Below are 16,400 nucleotides of genomic sequence, written 5' to 3' on the forward strand. Positions count from 1 at the left end.
GTTCGGTAATTTCCGCATTCGGTTGGATCACCTTTCTTGGGAATAGGCATAAATATGGATCTCTTCCAGTCAGTTGGCCAGGAAGCTGTCTTCGAAATTTGTTGGCACAGATGAGTGAGCACTTTCAGCTCTGCATCTGTTTGTTGAAACATCTCAACTGATATTCCATCAGGTCTTGGAGCCTTGTGTTTCCCCAATGCCTTCAGTGCAGCTTGGACTTTTTCCTTCAGTACCATCAAGTCCTGCTCATATGCCACCTCTTGAACTGGCTGGACATCTACCAATTATTTTTAGTATAGTCACTCTGTGTCTTCCTCCCACCTTCTTTTTTTTTTATTATTAACTTTTATTGAGCTTCAAGTGAACGTTTACAAATCAAGTCAGTCTGTCACATATAAGTTTATATACACCTTACTCCTTACTCCCACTTGCTCTCCCCCTAATGAGTCAGCCCTTCCAGTCTCTCCTTTCGTGACAATTTTGCCAGCTTCCAACTCTCTCTATCCTCCCATCCCCCCTCCAGACAGGAGATGCCAACACACTCTCAAGTGTCCACCTGATTTAATTAGCTCACTCTTCATCAGCATCTCTCTCCCACCCGGTGTCCAGTCCCTTCCATGTCTGATGAGTTGTCTTCGGGGATGGTTCCTGTCCTGGGCCAACAGAAGGTTTGGGGACCATGACCGCCGGGATTCCTCTAGTCTCAGTCATACCATTAAGTCTGGTCTTTTTATGAGAATTTGGGGTCTGTATCCCACTGATCTCCTGCTCCCTCAGGGGTCCTCTGCTGTGCTCCCTGTCAGGGCAGTCATCGGTTGTGGCCGGGCACCAACTAGTTCTTCTGGTCTCAGGATGATGTAGGTCTCTGGTTCATGTGGCCCTTTCTGTCTCTTGGGCTCTTAGTTGTCGTGTGACCTTGGTGTTCTTCATTCTCCTTTGCTCCAGGTGGGTTGAGACCAATTGATGCATCTTAGATGGCCGCTTGTTAGCTTTTAAGACCCCAGACTCCACATTTCAAAGTGGGATGCAGAATGTTTTCATAATAGAATTATTTTGCCAATTGACTTAGAAGTCCCCTTAAACCATGTTCCCCAGACCCCCGCCCTTGCTCCACTGACCTTTGAAGCATTCATTTTATCCTGGAAATTTCTTTGCTTTTGGTCCAGTCCAATTGAGCTGACCTTCCATGTATTGAGTGTTGTCCTTCCCTTCACCTAAAGCAGTTCTTATCTACTAATTAATCAGTAAAAAACCCTCTCCCTCCCTCCCTCCCCTCATCGTAACCACAAAAGTATGTGTTCTTCTCAGTTTATACTATTTCTCAAGATCTTATAATAGTGGTCTTACACAATATTTGTCCTTTTGCCTCTGACTGATTTCGCTCAGCATAATGCCTTCCAGGTTCCTCCATGTTATGAAATGTTTCAGAGATTCGTCACTGTTCTTTATCGATGCGTAGTATTCCATTGTGTGAATATACCACAATTTATTTACCCATTCATCTGTTGATGGACACCTTGGTTGCTTCCAGCTTTTTGCTATTGTAAACAGAGCTGCAATAAACATGGGTGTGCATATATCTGTTTGTGTGAAGGCTCTTGTATCTCTAGGGTATATTCCGAGGAGTGGGATTTCTGGGTTGTATGGTAGTTCTATTTCTAACTGTTTAAGATAACGCCAGATAGATTTCCAAAGTGGTTGTACCATTTTACACTCCCACCAGCAGTGTATGAGAGTTCCAATCTCTCCGCAGCCTCTCCAACATTTATTATTTTGTGTTTTTTGGATTAATGCCAGCCTTGTTGGAGTGAAATGGAATCTCATCGTCGTTTTAATTTGCATTTCTCTAATGGCTAATGATCGAGAGCATTTTCTCATGTGTCTGTTAGCTGCCTGAATATCTTCTTTAGTGAAGTGTGTGTTCATATCCTTTGCCCACTTCTTGATTGGGTTGTTTGTCTTTTTGTGGTTGAGTTTTGACAGAATCATGTAGATTTTAGAGATCAGACGCTGGTCGGAGATGTCATAGCTGGAAATTCTTTCCCAGTCTGTAGGTGGTCTTTTTACTCTTTTGGTGAAGTCTTTAGATGAGCATAGGTGTTTGATTTTTAGGAGCTCCCAGTTATCTGGTTTCTCTTCGTCATTTTTGATAATGTTTTGTATTCTGTTTGTGCCTTGTATTAGGGCTCCTAGGGTTGTCCCTATTTTTTCTTCCATGATCTTTATCGTTTTAGTCTTTATGTTTAGGTCTTTGATCCACTTGGAGTTAGTTTTTGTGTATGGTGTGAGGTATGGGTCCTGTTTCATTTTTTTGCAAATGGATATCCAGTTATGCCAGCACCATTTGTTAAAAAGACTGTCTTTTCCCCAATTAACTGACACCGGGCCTTTGTCAAATATCAGCTGCTCATATGTGGATGGATTTATATCTGGGTTCTCAATTCTGTTCCACTGGCCTATGTGCCTGTTGTTGTACCAGTACCAGACTGTTTTGACTACTGTGGCTGTATAATAGGTTCTGAAATCAGGTAGAGTGAGGCCTCCCACTTTCTTCTTCTTTTTCAGTAATGCTTTGCTTATCCGAGGCTTCTTTCCCTTCCATATGAAGTTGGTGATTTGTTTCTCTATCCCCTTAAAATATGACATTGGAATTTGGATCGGAAGTGCGTTATATGTATAGATGGCTTTTGGTAGAATAGACATTTTTACTATGTTAAGTCTTCCTATCCATGAGCAAGGTATGTTTTTCCACTTAAGTATGTCCTTTTGAATTTCTTGTAGTAGAGCTTTGTAGTTCTCTTTGTATAGGTCTTTTACATCCTTGGTAAGATTTATTCCTAAGTATTTTATCTTCTTGCCTCCCACCTTCTTTTGATGCTTCCTGAGTCATTTAACATTTTCCCCATAGAATCCTTCACTATTGCAACTTGAGGCTTGAAATTTTTCTTCAGTTCTTTCAGCTTGAGAAATACTGAGCCTGTTCTTCTCTTTTGGTTTTCTATCTCCAGGTCTTTGCACGTGTCATTATACTACTTTGTCTTTTGGAGTTGCCCTTTGAAATATTCTGTTCAGCTCTTTTACTTCATTATTTCTTCCTTTTGCTTTAGCTACTCAACATTCAAGAGCAAGTTTCAGAGTCTCTTCTAACATCCATTTTGGTCTTTTCTTTCTTTCCTGTCTTTTTAATGACCTTTTGTTTTCTTCGTGTATGATGTCCTTGATGTCATTTGACAACTCGACTGGTCTTCAGTCATTAGTGTTCAGTGCATCAAATCTATTCTCCAGATGGTCTCTAAATTCAGGTGGGATATACTCAAAGTCATATTTTGGCTCTCATGGACTTGTTCCAATTTTCTTCAGTTTCAACTTGAACTTACATATGAGCAATTGATGGTCTGTTCTACAGTCAGCCCCTGGCCTTGTTCTGACTGATGATATTGGACTTTTCCTTCAACTCTTTCCACAGATGTAGTTGATTTGATTCCTGTGTATAGTCACCATTGATGTTGTTGAAAAAAGGTATTTGCAATGAAGAAGTTGTCGGTCTTGCAAAATTCAATCATTTGATCTCTGGCATGGTTTCTATCACCAAGGACATATTTTCCAACTACCACTCCTTTTTTGTTTCCAACTTTCCCATTCCAATCGCCAGTAATTATCAATGCACCTTGATTGCATGTTCAATCAATTTCAGACTGCAGCAGCTGATAAAAATCTTCTATTTCTTCATCTTTGGCCCTACTGGTTGGTGCATAAATTTGAATAATAGTCATATTAACTGGTCTTCCTTGTAGGCGTATGGATATTATCCTATCACTGACAGCGTTGTACTTCAGGATAGATCTTGAAAGGTTCTTTCTGACGATGACTGCAACGCCATTCCTCTTCGAGTTGTCATTCCCACCATAGTAGACTATATGATTGTCCGATTCAGAATGGCCGATACCAGTCCATTTCAGCTCACTAATGCCTAGGATATCGATGTTTATGCATTCCATTTCATTTTTGACAATTTCCAATTTTCCTAGATTCATGCTTCGTACATTCCTGGTTCTGATTATTAATGGATGTTTGCAGCTGTTTCTTCTCATTTTGAGTGGTGCCATATCAGCAAATGAAGGTCCTAAAAACTTGATTCCATCCATGTCATTAAGGTGGACTCTACTTTGAGGAGGCAGCTCTTCCCCAGCCGTATTTTGAGTGCCTTCCAACCTGGGGGGCTCATCTTCCAGCACTATATCAGGCAATGTTCCACTGCTATTCATAAGGTTTTCACTGGCTAATGCTTTTCAGAAGTAGACTGCAGGTTCCTTCTTCTTAGTCTGTCTTAGTCTGGAAGCTCAGCTGAAACCTGTCCTCCATGGGTGACCCTGCTGGTATTTGAATACTGGTGGCATAGCTTCCAGCATCACAGAAACAGGAAAGTCCCCACAGTATAACAAACTGACAGATGCATGGGGGAGTACAAGTACTTTATACGTTTTTTTTTTTTAATAACTTATTTTGTTTTTGTCATTGAGAATATACACAGCAGAATATAGGCCAACTTCACAGTTTCTCTATGTACAATTCAGTGACATTAATGACATTCTTTAGGTTGTGCAATCATTCTCACCCTCCTTTTCTGGGTGGTTCCTCTTCTGTGAACATAAGCTCACTGCCTCCTAAGGTTCCCATTTAATCTTTACAGCTGCTGTTGTCAATTTGATCCCATATAGATAGATCTTAAAAGAGCACAATGCTCAAGGCAGACACAAGCTATTTTGTTTTAAGAAGACTTCAGGGGATATTTTTGGTTTAAGGTTTAAAGATTATCTCAGGGTAATAGTTTCAGGGATTCATCCAATCTCCACGGGTCCAGAAAGTCTGGAGTCCATGAGAATTTGAAATTCTGTTCTGCATTTTCCCGCATTTGATCAGGATTCCTCTATAGAATCCTTGATCAAAATGTTCAGTAAAGGTAGCCGGGCACCATCCAGTTCTCCTGGTCTCATGGCAAAGGAGGCAGTTGTTCCTGGAGCCAGTTAGCCACACATTCCCTGTCCTCCTCCTGTTCCTGACTCCCCTCCTTCCTCTGTTGCTCCAGGCGAATAGAGACCAATTGTTGTGCCTTGGGTGGCCACTTGCATGTTTTTAAGATCCCAGGCCCTAAGCGATGACCTGGGAAGTAGAACAGAAACACTAAACGCTTTACTAGGCCAATTAACTGGGATGTCTCAGGAAACCATGACCCTAAACCTTCAAGCCAAGGAATCGAATCCCATGAGGTGTTTGGTTCTACATAAGCAGCCTCAGTACCTACTTGTTTTTTTTTTTGGTCATTGTTGTAACTATGTCTATCACACAACTTTTGCCAATTCAACTTTTTACGGGTGTACAACTTATTGACAGCAGTTACACTAATTGGCCGTGCAACTGTATCCTTAATGCTATTTTATCCATCACAGTAAACTGAAACTCAGTGCTTCATAAACAATAACCCCTCCTCTCCCTTCCTTCTTGCCACTGGTGGCCACTAAGAAACTTTGGTCTCTGTACCTTTGCCTGTTTTTGTCTTTTTATATGAGTTCATATAATATTTGTTCTCTTGTGATTGACTTATTTCACTCAGCATAATGTCTTCCAGCTCCATCCATACTGTAGCACGTATCAAGACTTCATCTCTCCTGCTGGCTGAGTAGTATTCCATTGTATGTGTGTACCACATTTTGTTTATCCATTGTCTTCTGATGGGCATTTAGGTTGTTTCCACCTTCTGGCTATTGTGAATAGTGCTACAGTGAACACTGGTGTACAGGTCTCTGTCTGAATCTCTGCTTTCAAGTCTTTTGGGTATATAATTGGGAGTAGAATTGCTGGGTCATGTGGTAGCTCAATTTTTTTTTTTTTGAAACCACAGGGTTTTCAAGGCTATGACCTTTTGGAAGCGGATCACCTGGCCTATCTTCTGAGGTGACTTTGGGTGGGTTTGAATTGCCAGCCTTTCAGCCAGTAGTTGAACCCCTAGCCATTTTTGCCACCAAGGAACTCCTTAATTGTTCCATTGTTTTTAGGTGCCATTGAGTTGGTTCTGACTCCTGGCAACCCCCGTGTACAACAGCACAAAACACTGCCTGGTCCTGCACCATCCTCACAATCGTTGCTATAGTTGAGCCCATTGTTGCAGCCACTGTGTCAATCCATCTCATTGAGGGTCTTCCTCTTTTCTGCTGACCCTGTACTTTAACAAGCATGATGTCCTTCTCCAGGGACTGATCCCTCCTAATAACATATCCAGAGTATGTGAGACAAAGTCTCACCATCCTCACTTCTAAGGAGCATTCTGGCTGTATTTCTTCCAAGACAGATTTGTTTGTTCTTCTGGCAGTCCATGGTGCATTCAGTATTCTTTGCCAACACCATGATTCAAAGGCGTCAATTCTTCTCCGGTCTTCCTGATTCATCATCCAGCTTTCACGTGCGTATGAGGTGACTGAAAACACCATTGAAATAAAGCAGCAGTCAAGAAATTAAAATGAACCATTGCATTGGGCCAAGCTTCTGCAAAAGATCTCTTTAATGTATTAAAAAGCAAAGATGTCACTTTAAGGACTAAGGTGTGCCTGACCCATGCCACGGTGTTTTCAGTTGCTCATATGGGTGTGAAAATGTTCTGTAGGACTTGACAACACGAAGAATGAACCCTCATGTAAGCTATGGACTTGAGCTAATAATTTTGTGTCAATATTGGTTCATCACTTGTAACAAATGTGCCACTTGAATGCAAGATGTTAACAGTAGGAGAAGCTGTGGACGGGGGAGGGAGGATACTGGGACTGTCTGTACTTTCTGCACAATTTTTCTGTAAACCTAAAACTGCCCTAAAAAAAAAATTAAGTCTGTTAGGCGTTCCAGAGTGGTGCAAGCAATTAAGCACTCAGCTATTAATCGAAAGGTGGGTGGTTGAAACCCACCCAGCAGTGCCATGAAAGAAGGGCCTGGCATCGACTTTCATAAGATCACAGCCTGGAAAATCCTATGGAGCGCAGTTCTACTCTGTAATATATGAGGTTGCCATGAGTTGGAATTGACTTAATGGCAGTGGGTTTAGGCTTTTTTTGCGGGGGGGGTTATATAAAAAAAAACTTAAAAAAAAAAAGCCAGTTCAGGTTGGGAGCTGGGTGGGGTGGGGTTCAAAAGACAGGCGAGACCTCAAAGGCCATGCTGGGGTAGGTGGCAGTGCGGGGGTCCCCTGAGATTAGGGCACGAGACACATCCAGCTCCCCCACCCAGGTGGGGGCAGCTGTTCATTGCTGTCGAGTCAGCTCCAACTCATGGCGACCCCGTGCACAACGGAACGAAACATTGCCCGGTCCTGCACCATCTTCATGATCGTTGGTCTGCTCCAATCCGTGGTTGTGGCCGCTGAGTGTTCTGAGTGCCTTCCACGCTAGGGGGCTCATCTTCCAGCACTGTATCAGACAGCGTTCTGTTGTGACCCACAGGGTTTTCATTGGTTAATTTTCAGAGGTAGATTGTCAGGCCTTTCTTCCTAGTCTGTCTCAGTCTAGAAGCTCTACTGAAGCCTGCCTGCTGTGGACGACCATGCTGGTGTTTGAAGTCCCACTGACAAAGCTTTCAGCATCGTTATGGGAACCTGGGCCAGGGTTAGAGCAAAGCAAGGGAAGCAAGTGCAGAGCCGGTCCTGTCTGTATTTACGATGTTGACATTGTATTCATTGGGGATTTGGAGGGCATTCATTCATTTAGTTCATAAACCTCTATCTTGATGACTGTGTTTTTTAGAGCCCCCTGTGTTTTTTGTGCCTGAGGTAAACCCCAGGCCACACAGCAGCTGAAGCTGGGGACCCAGGCTTCAGCTCTGCTCAGACTCCCAAGCATAATCTTGCAGGTGGGAGGAACTGTGCTCCGTCTGGGGGGAGTGGGAAGAGAGGAAAGGGGTGGGAGGAACTGTGCTCCGTCTGGGGGGAGTGGGAAGAGAGGAAAGGAAGTTGATTTGCACGGTTCCTGTGGAATCATCTGGAACAGGCGCTGGCAGGCGGCGGGTGGATGTTCAGAGCTGAGCAGCCCGCCTGCTGGGGTCTGGGGACCGGTGCATGGGGAAGACAGACAGCAGGTCCTGGAGGGGCTGTGGGTGCCCGAGGCTGGGATAGAAGGAAAGAAAGAGAGATGGGGTGTCTATGTGGGAAGCCCCATCTGGGAGGGGAAATCAAGGCGGGATGTTCAGACCCACCCAGGTCCAGGGCATGTTGATGGCTCAGCCCCATGCCCTGTGTTTTGGGATGTTCCCACGAACATCCCTCCCAGTGATCCCCTTGTTGGTTTCCAACCACCAATGGGAGGAGGGACCCAGAGTTTGTCCAGCGGTATGCATCCCACCCCAGCTGAGCCTTGGCCTTCTCAGCTGGGATCTCCCTGCCCTCCCCAAGAATGAGACAGGACTTAGGAAAATCTTGGATGTTGTCGCTGGTTTGAACCCAGGTGGGCATCAGACAGGCGATGGGCAGCGCGTCCAGGTAGGGAAACTGAGGCACAGGAGGAAAAGGGAATGAGACCCCATGAGGGGGTCCCCGGACCCTGCTCCCCACAATCTCTCCCACTCCTGGCTTCTTTAGAACCAGGCTCAGAGGGCCTCCCCTGACCCCTTGTTTATGCCTCTTTCCTGCCCTCATCTCCCACCGGGTGGGGGGGAAACTCTTCTTTCCAGGGTTGAATGTGGAAACCGAGGCCCAGAGAACAGCATGGGGGTGGTGAATCCCCATGGAGCACTTAATTTTTTTTTTTAATTTTTATAGTGCTTTAAGTGAAAGTTTACGAATCAAGTCAGCCTCTCACACAAAAACTTATATACACCTTCCTACATGCTCCCGATTGCTCTCCCTCTAATGAGACAGCCTGCTCCCTCCCTCCTGTCTCTCTTTTCTTGTCCATTTTGCCAGCTTCTAACCCCCTCTATCCTTTCATCTCCCCTCCAGGGAGGAGATGCCAATGTAGTCTCAAGTGTCCACCTGATCCAAGAAGCTCACTCCTCACCAGCATCGCTCTCCATCCCATTGTCCAGTCCAATCCCTGTCTGAAGAGTTGGCTTTGGGAATGGCTCCTGTCCTGGGCCAAAAGAAGGTCTGGGGGTCATGACCACCGGGGTCCTTCTAGTCTCAGTCAGACCATTAAGTCTGATCTTTTTACGAGAATTTGGGGTCTGCATCCTATTGCTCTCCTGCTCCCTCAGGGATTCTCTGTTGTGTTTCCTCTCAGGGCAGTCATGGGTTGTAGCTGGGCACCGTCTAGTTCTTCTGGTCTCAGACTGATGTAGTCTCTGGTTTATGTGGCCCTTTCTGTCTCTTGGGCTCATAGTTACCTTGTGTCCTTGGTGTTCTTCATTCTCCTGTGATCCAGGTGGGTTGAGACCAACTGATGCATCTTAGATGGCCGCTCGCTAGCGTTTAAGACCACAGACGCCACTCTCCAAAGTGGGATGCAGAATGTTTTCTTTATAGATTTTATTATGGCAGTTGACTTAGATGTCCCCTGAAACCATGGCCATGGACCACTTTGATCCCTCCCCTCCTTCCAGAGAAAGCATAGCCTTCTCCCTCTGCCTCCAGGAGTCAGTAGGTCTGGTGGGGGGGCGTCTGGCTGTGCTTCAGTTTCCCCATCTGTCAGGTGAGGGTTGGTGTGAGGACAAAGAGCTTTATTATCAGGACTCCCAGGACTCGGGGCTCCAGGCCTTTTCCCAGAGCCCTCAGAGGCAGGGAAGGGGTGGGAGCCCCCAATAGGGGAGGGCGTCCCCATTCCCCAGCCCAGGGTGAGGAAGTTGGGGGCCAGGAAGCACAGCCAGGAGGGTGCCTGCACTCACTTCTCCTTTCTTCCCACAGCAGAGCCTGCCCTGGCTGAGTGGGGTGGGAGTTCCCCTGAAAGCCCAGCTCTGCCAGCCCCTCTCAGAGCCCTGCCCCTCACTGGGCAGGGGCCTCCAGACAAATTCCTTCCATCCTCTTGTCCTCCCTTTGCTCATCTGTAAAATGGGATCACGACAGGGCCCAGCTCACAGGGGATGTCATCAGTGTGAAAGGAGTTAATACACATAGCTGCTGGAACAGATCAGGGACGGTGTGGGTGCTCCTGACTGTAACCTTTAACACTATCAGCATGTGTGACTGGCGTGTGTCCCGGGTGGGGACTGCACGTGTCTGGGTGGGAGCTGGCTCAGTCTGGCTCTGGGTCTGGAGCCAGGCAGCTCCCAGACTCCAGCACCCTCCCCCCTCCACAGGAATAAATACAATCTGAAGTTTATTATTAAATCAATTTCATTTTTATTGGATTCCAACAAATACAGAGGGAGGGGGTGGGAGCCAGGGGTCTCAGGTCCAGCTGGGAAGGGAAGAGGTCAGAGAGGCCAGGGAAGCCAATCACACAGACGCTCTGTTAACCCTAAAGCTGCCGAGAATGCACCCCTCCGTCTTTGATGAGGCTAAAGGCACTTTTGATGTCGTGTTGAGGGGCCCTGGGGTTGTCATGGCAACAAGGTCAGGAGGAGGCTGAGGGAAAACCATAGTCGGTTCTGCCAAATTCAGCTGCGAAGTTTTGGGTCACAAGACACCCCCTTGCCCCTCACCTGTGTCTCGCCACTCACAGGGTCAGGAGTGGGGTCTCACCCTGGCTGGGAAACACGCTGTGTTCACAGAACGGGCAGGACCAGGGCTTCCCTATGTTCCCAGTCACAGCCCCCCAAGAACGGCCTGGGTCCCCTTCTGAACTCTGCTTCATCCTTTGTTCCAAGCCTCCAGGGTTGGCGCCACTTTTTCTCTGGCTCATCTCAAAAGGGCTGCAAGGAACTAAAAGTCTTGGACTCCCGCAATGCCCTGTCCATGGCCTGGCCTCTACCTGCATGGCAATGGGTTTGACTCTCAGATCCATTTTACAGAGGATGACACCAGTGGTCTGGGTGGTCCTCAGTTGTCAGCTCAGGTTACAGGGCTCTGTTCTGGGTGGGGCAGAGCTGGCTTTGAGTCTTCTACAAAGTCCATGAGGACACTGTCTAGCCTCCTGGGGTTAGTGACCAAAGTCTTTTCTGGCTGAGGTCAGGCCCTGCCATGTATTCTGTACCACTTCCCCCGCAAGGCTCTAATTGTCTCCTGCCCAAAGTGGAGGTGGAATAAGAGGCAGGCTGGGGAGACCCAGTCATGGAGGGACCCTGTCTCGTGTCTTAGTACTTCTGCAAAACCCCAGCTCCAGCTTGCTTACCCCCAGTGATGGGAAGTTCACCACCTGGAGAGCAAGAGAGCAGTGGCTTTGGGGAGCTCTGCTTTAAACTGAGCCACAAACCACTCATGACCCCCACTCCTGGGCCCTAGATCTACCCCCACTGCCATCTCCTTCCAAAGACCAGGGTCCAGGCCTCCCTGTACCCTGCACCCTCTGTTCTGGTCTTGCTCCTCATTTTTGCCTCTGCAATGCACTGAACAGGGGTCCCAAGAATTGCCTACACTCTGTGGTCTTCTGTGGTCTTGTTCCCCACAGGAGCCATGCGTCAGGGGCCACACTGGGGCTCAGTTTAAGGCTGGCTCAGTGGCCAGTGTATGCCCAGGGGTGGTGGTCACTCCAGCTGGCCTGTTGGAGAAAGACACCCCCAGGGACTGCACTCCCCCATGGGTGGGCATCCCCTTTGCCAATCAATCCAGGAGAGAAAGCAAGTGGCAGCTGTAAGGGGGATGGAGGCTGCTGGGGAGATGGCTTACTGTGCTGGGCCTGGGGGCCCAGGGGTGAGGGAGTCTGGGGGGGCACAGGCATGGAAACATGTAGAACTACCTAGTGTGGGCTAGGGCCCCTCAGGGTGAGCCTGACCTGCTCAGCGAGACCTTAGCCTGCCCCCTGAGATCTTCCCAGACACGCTCTGCTCAGCAAGAGCCAGGTGTGAGCTGCGTCCTGGGTGTGAGCTGCTGCATGTGTCCCAGCTGTGAGCTACGTGTCCAGGTGTGAGCTATGAATGTCCCAGGTGTGAGCTGTGAATGTCCCAGGTGTGAGCTGTGTCCCGAGCATGAGCTGTGCACATCCTAGGTATGAGCCGAGTGTCATGGGTGTCAGCTGTGAGCTTCCTGGGTGTTAGCTGTGCATGTCCTGGGTTTGAGTTCTGTGTGTCCAGGTGTGAACTGTGCATGTCCTGGGTGTGAGTTGTGCATGTCCTGGGCTTGAGTTCTGTGCGTCCAGGTGTGAGCTGAGTGTGTCCCAGTTGTGAACTGTCCATGTCCTGGATGTGAGCTGTGTGTGTCCCAGATGTGCACTGTGCATGTCCCGGGTGTGAGCTGTGCGTGTCCCAGGCGTAGGCTGTGCATGTCCCGGGTGTGAGCTGTGCATGTCCCGGGCATGAGCTGTGCGTGTCCCAGCTGTCAGCTGTGCGTGTCTTCGGTGTGAGCTGTTTGTGTCCTGGGTGTGACCTGTGCATGTCCCAGGTATGAACTGTGTGTTCTCACACATGAGCTGTGTATGCTCTTCTGTAAGAGTCCTGTGTGCCCTTGTGGTGCCTTTGGGTCTTGGTATGAGGTATGACCTCTGAGCTGTGGGTGTCTGTGTGTCTGACTGTGCGTCCCTGGTGAGAATCACGCTGTGCCTGGGTGTGGAGTGTACTTTGTCAAGGTGTGAACAGTAGAGGGTTTTTGCGTGTTTACCCCTCCCCTGACTGTTATGTGGGTCCAGGTGTAAACCGTCTCCTGCAGGTGTGAGCCCTGCCCGGGGGCCCTCGGGGCAGCGGCTGTGTACGTCCTAGGAGTGAACTATGTGTTATGAGGTCCCCGAGCTCCGCACCCCACCCTGGGTTGGTAGAAGGGAGCCCAATCCCCCAACCCGGCTCAGCAACTAGGCCCCAGGGGCAGGGCGGAAAGACACGGGGCGTAACCTTTAGAAAACGCTTGAGAAACTGCAAAAGATGTGTCCTGACGAAAACACAGTCCTGCGGTTGAGTCTCTACAAAAAAAGGGAAGTTCTGCCGAGAGCCGACTGGCAGCCGCCCCTGCGGACAATGCATAGGTGGTAAGAAAGACAAGCCAGCAAGGACGGGCGCGGCCGGGATCTGGCTTTTCCGGCGGGGCCCCTCAGATCATCCTCATGTTGAACTTGCGCGCGCCGCCCTGAGTGGCCGCGGCCGCCGGCCCGTCCACCTTGCGGAAGGAGTACTCGACGGAGAGGTTGCTCTTGCGCTGCCCGCGCCCGCGGCTCCACACGAACAGCAGCAGGAAGCAGAAGAGGACGACACCCAGGAAGGTGATACAGCCCATGGCGGTGGACACCAGGACGGTGGTCAGGTCCAGCGGGAAGCGCTCGGCCGCCTGCGTCTCGTTGCGCCCCTCGCCCGGGGTCCGGTTGGCGGCCGGCTCGGCCCGCACGGTCAGCGTGGCGAAGTAGGTGTCGTTGCCGCCGGCGTTGCTGGCCACGCAGGTGTAGGTGCCGCTGTCCTGCGGCCGCGCGTCGCGGAGCTCCAGAGTCCCGCCCTGCAGCACGCGCGCCCGCCCGGCGCTGGCGGCGGTCACCACGCGGTGCCGGGGCGTCACCCAGGCCACGGTGGGCGCCGGCTCGCCCTCGGCGCGGCAGAGGAAGCGGACGACCTCGCCCGCGGTCACCGCCGCCTGCTGCAGCCGCCGCTCGCGGATTTTGGGCTTCCGGCACACGAAGTACTCGAACAGCGCCGAGTCGGGCAGGTCGCGCAGCGCGTCCCCGCGGACCTCGGCCGGCGTGGCGCAGGCCGGCAGCCGCCCGTCGAAGTTGAGAGTCTTGCGGCGCTGCACGATCCACAGCAGGCGGCAGTCGCAGGCCAGCGGGTTGCCGTCCACCCGGAGCGTCTCCAGCGTGTTGACCGAGTGGAAGGTGCACTCCTCGAGCGTGGACAGCAGGTTGTTGGAGAGGTTGAGCAGGCGGATCTGCCGCAGCCCCAGGAAGGCCTGGGGCTCCACCACGGCCAGCAGGGCCCCGGCCAGGTGCAGCTCACGCAGCCGGACCAGGTCGCGGAAGGACCCGCGCGGCACCGTGCTGATGGGGTTGTAGGAGAGGTTGAGGCAGGTCAGGTGCGCCTGGTGGCTCAGCGCGGCTGCCGGCACGGCAGTGATGTTGGTGTGCGTGACGGACAGTGAGGTCAGGTTGAGGCCCTGCAGGCTGCCAGCCGCCACCTCCTCCAGCAGCGGCCAGTTGTCGATCTCCAGGTGCAGCAGCCCCGGAAGCTTCCGGAAGTTCTGGTCCTCCAGCGCCGCGATGGCCAGGTGGCGCAGACGCAGGGTGCCCAGGCCCCGCAGGTGGCCCAGCGACTCTCCCGACAGCGACGTGAGGTTGCAACGCTCCAGAGTCAGCTCTTCCAGGGCCAGCAGCCCGGCGAAGGCCCGGCGGGAGATGAAGACCAGGTCGTTGTCACCCACCTCCAGCCGCTGGAGGCTGCGCAGGTCCTGGAAGGCGTAGTCCAGCAGGATGACCAGCTTGTTCTCACTGAGGTCCAGCAGGGTGAGGTTGCCCAGGCGCGTGAAGACACCGGGTGGGATGAGCTTCAGCTGGTTGCCACGCAGCCGCAGGACCTGCAGGCGTGGCAGGTTGTCGAAGGCGCCGGGCTCCACGTGCGCGATGACGTTGTCGCTCAGGTCCAGCTCCTCCAGCTGCGGCAGCGCGGCCAGGTCGCCCGGGTTCAGACAGCGGATGCGATTACGGCTGAGTTCCAGCAGACGCGTCTCCGCAGGGATGCCGTCGGGCACTGCAGTCAGCCGGCGGCGCGGGCAGGCCACCGTGCGCGTCTGGGCAGTGCACTCGCAGCGGGCAGGGCAGCCCCTGGCCAGTGGCGGGGCCACGGGCAGAAGCAGAAGGTGCAGGCTCAGGACGTGCAGCCAGCAGGTCATGGTGCGAAGCCTGGGCCTAGGGCCGCACCACCATCCTCCTGGGCACCTGTGGGTGAGGGGCTGTGTGAGATCAGAGTCCCACCCCAACCCCATCTGTACCCTGTTAGTCTAAACAAGCTGACCCCGGACTCACAGCAACCGGGCCTACAATAGAGCAAAGGGATGCTCGGATGTGACCACTGGGATCCATGGGGTTTTCACTGGCTGATTTTCAGAAGCCGATCACCAGGCCTTTTCTCCTAGTCCATCTTAGTCTAGAAGATCCATTGAAACCTGTTCAGCATCACAGCAACACAAAAACTCCACTGACAAACCAGTGGTGGCTGCACATTGGCCAGGAATCGAACCCAGGTCTCCTGCATACCATAAAAACCCAAATCCGCTGTGATCGAGTCGATTCCAACTCACAGCAACCCTACAGGATGGGACGGAACTGCCCCATAGGGTATCCAAGGCTGTCCTCCTACAGAAGCAGGATGCCACATCTCTCTCCTGTGGAGCAGCTGATGGGTTCAAACCACTGAACTTTCATTGAAGCTGAGTGCTTACAAGACATAAAAGGAAAGGGAAGCAAGCAGAGTGTTGGGGACCTCAGACCTCCAAGACAGCAGTGCAGGGAGCAGAGCGCATCCTTTGGAACCAGAGTTCCTGCATGGAGAAGCTCCTGGTCCAGGGGGAGACTGATGACAGGAAACTTCCTCCAGAGCCAACAGAGAAAGAAAGCCTTCCCCCTAGAGCTGACGCCCTGAATTTGGACTTCTAGCCTACTAGAGCATGAGAAAATAAAATTCTCTTTGTTAAAGCTATCCACTTGTGGATGAATAAGGAAGACCAAAGAAGAGCTGATGCCTTTGAATTGTGGTGAAGAATATCGACTATACCATGGACTGCCAAAAGAACAAATAAATCCGTCTTGGAAGAAGTACAACCAGAATGCTCCTTAGAAGCAAGGATGGTGAGACTGCGCCTCGCATACTTTGGACACGTCAGGAAGGATCAGTCCCTGCAGAAGGACATCATGCTTGGTAAAGCAGAGGGTCAACAAAAAAGAGAAAGACCCTCAACGAGGTGGATTGACACAGTGGGTGCAACAATGGGCTCAAACATAGCAACAATTGTGAGGATGGCGCAGGACCGGGCAGTGTTTTTGGTTCTCTTGTGCACAGGGTCACCATGAGTTGGAACCGATCCAACGGCACCTAACAACAACAACACTTGTGGTATTTCTGTTACAGTAGCACTAAATGACTAAGACAAAGTCCTTCTCCAGGGACTGGTCCCTCCTCATATGTCCAAAGTATGTGAGATGGAGTCTCACCATCCTCACTTCTAAGAAGCCTCCTGACATTACTTCATGCAAGTCAGATTTGTTCTTCTGGCAGTCCATGGTATATTCAATATTCTCTGCCAACACCATAATTCAAAGGCATCAATTCTTCTCCGGTCTTTCTTATTCATTGTCCAGCTTTCACTTGGATATGAGGCAATTGAAAATACAATGGCTTGGGTCAGGCACACCTCAGTCCTCAAAGTGACA

General features: G+C 50.5%; 1 protein-coding gene across 1 annotated transcript; it reads right to left on the reverse strand.

Moving 5' to 3' along the window:
• Positions 1–10,301: 10,301 nt before the first annotated feature.
• Positions 10,302–15,579, reverse strand: LINGO3 (leucine rich repeat and Ig domain containing 3). Its single transcript, XM_064280198.1, has one exon. It carries the CDS (start codon positions 14,954–14,956, stop codon positions 13,085–13,087), a length of 1,872 nt encoding a protein of 623 aa, XP_064136268.1. The 5' UTR covers positions 14,957–15,579; the 3' UTR covers positions 10,302–13,084.
• Between the last annotated feature and the right edge of the window lie 821 nt (positions 15,580–16,400).

Source organism: Loxodonta africana, chromosome 3, assembly GCF_030014295.1.
Source record: "Loxodonta africana isolate mLoxAfr1 chromosome 3, mLoxAfr1.hap2, whole genome shotgun sequence".
NCBI lineage: Eukaryota > Metazoa > Chordata > Mammalia > Proboscidea > Elephantidae > Loxodonta > Loxodonta africana.

What these genes read in the sequence shown, in the direction of transcription:
- LINGO3 (XM_064280198.1), bottom strand. Translation starts at nt 14,956, where the DNA reads ATGGGGTTGGGGTGGGACTCTGATCTCACACAGCCCCTCACCCACAGG.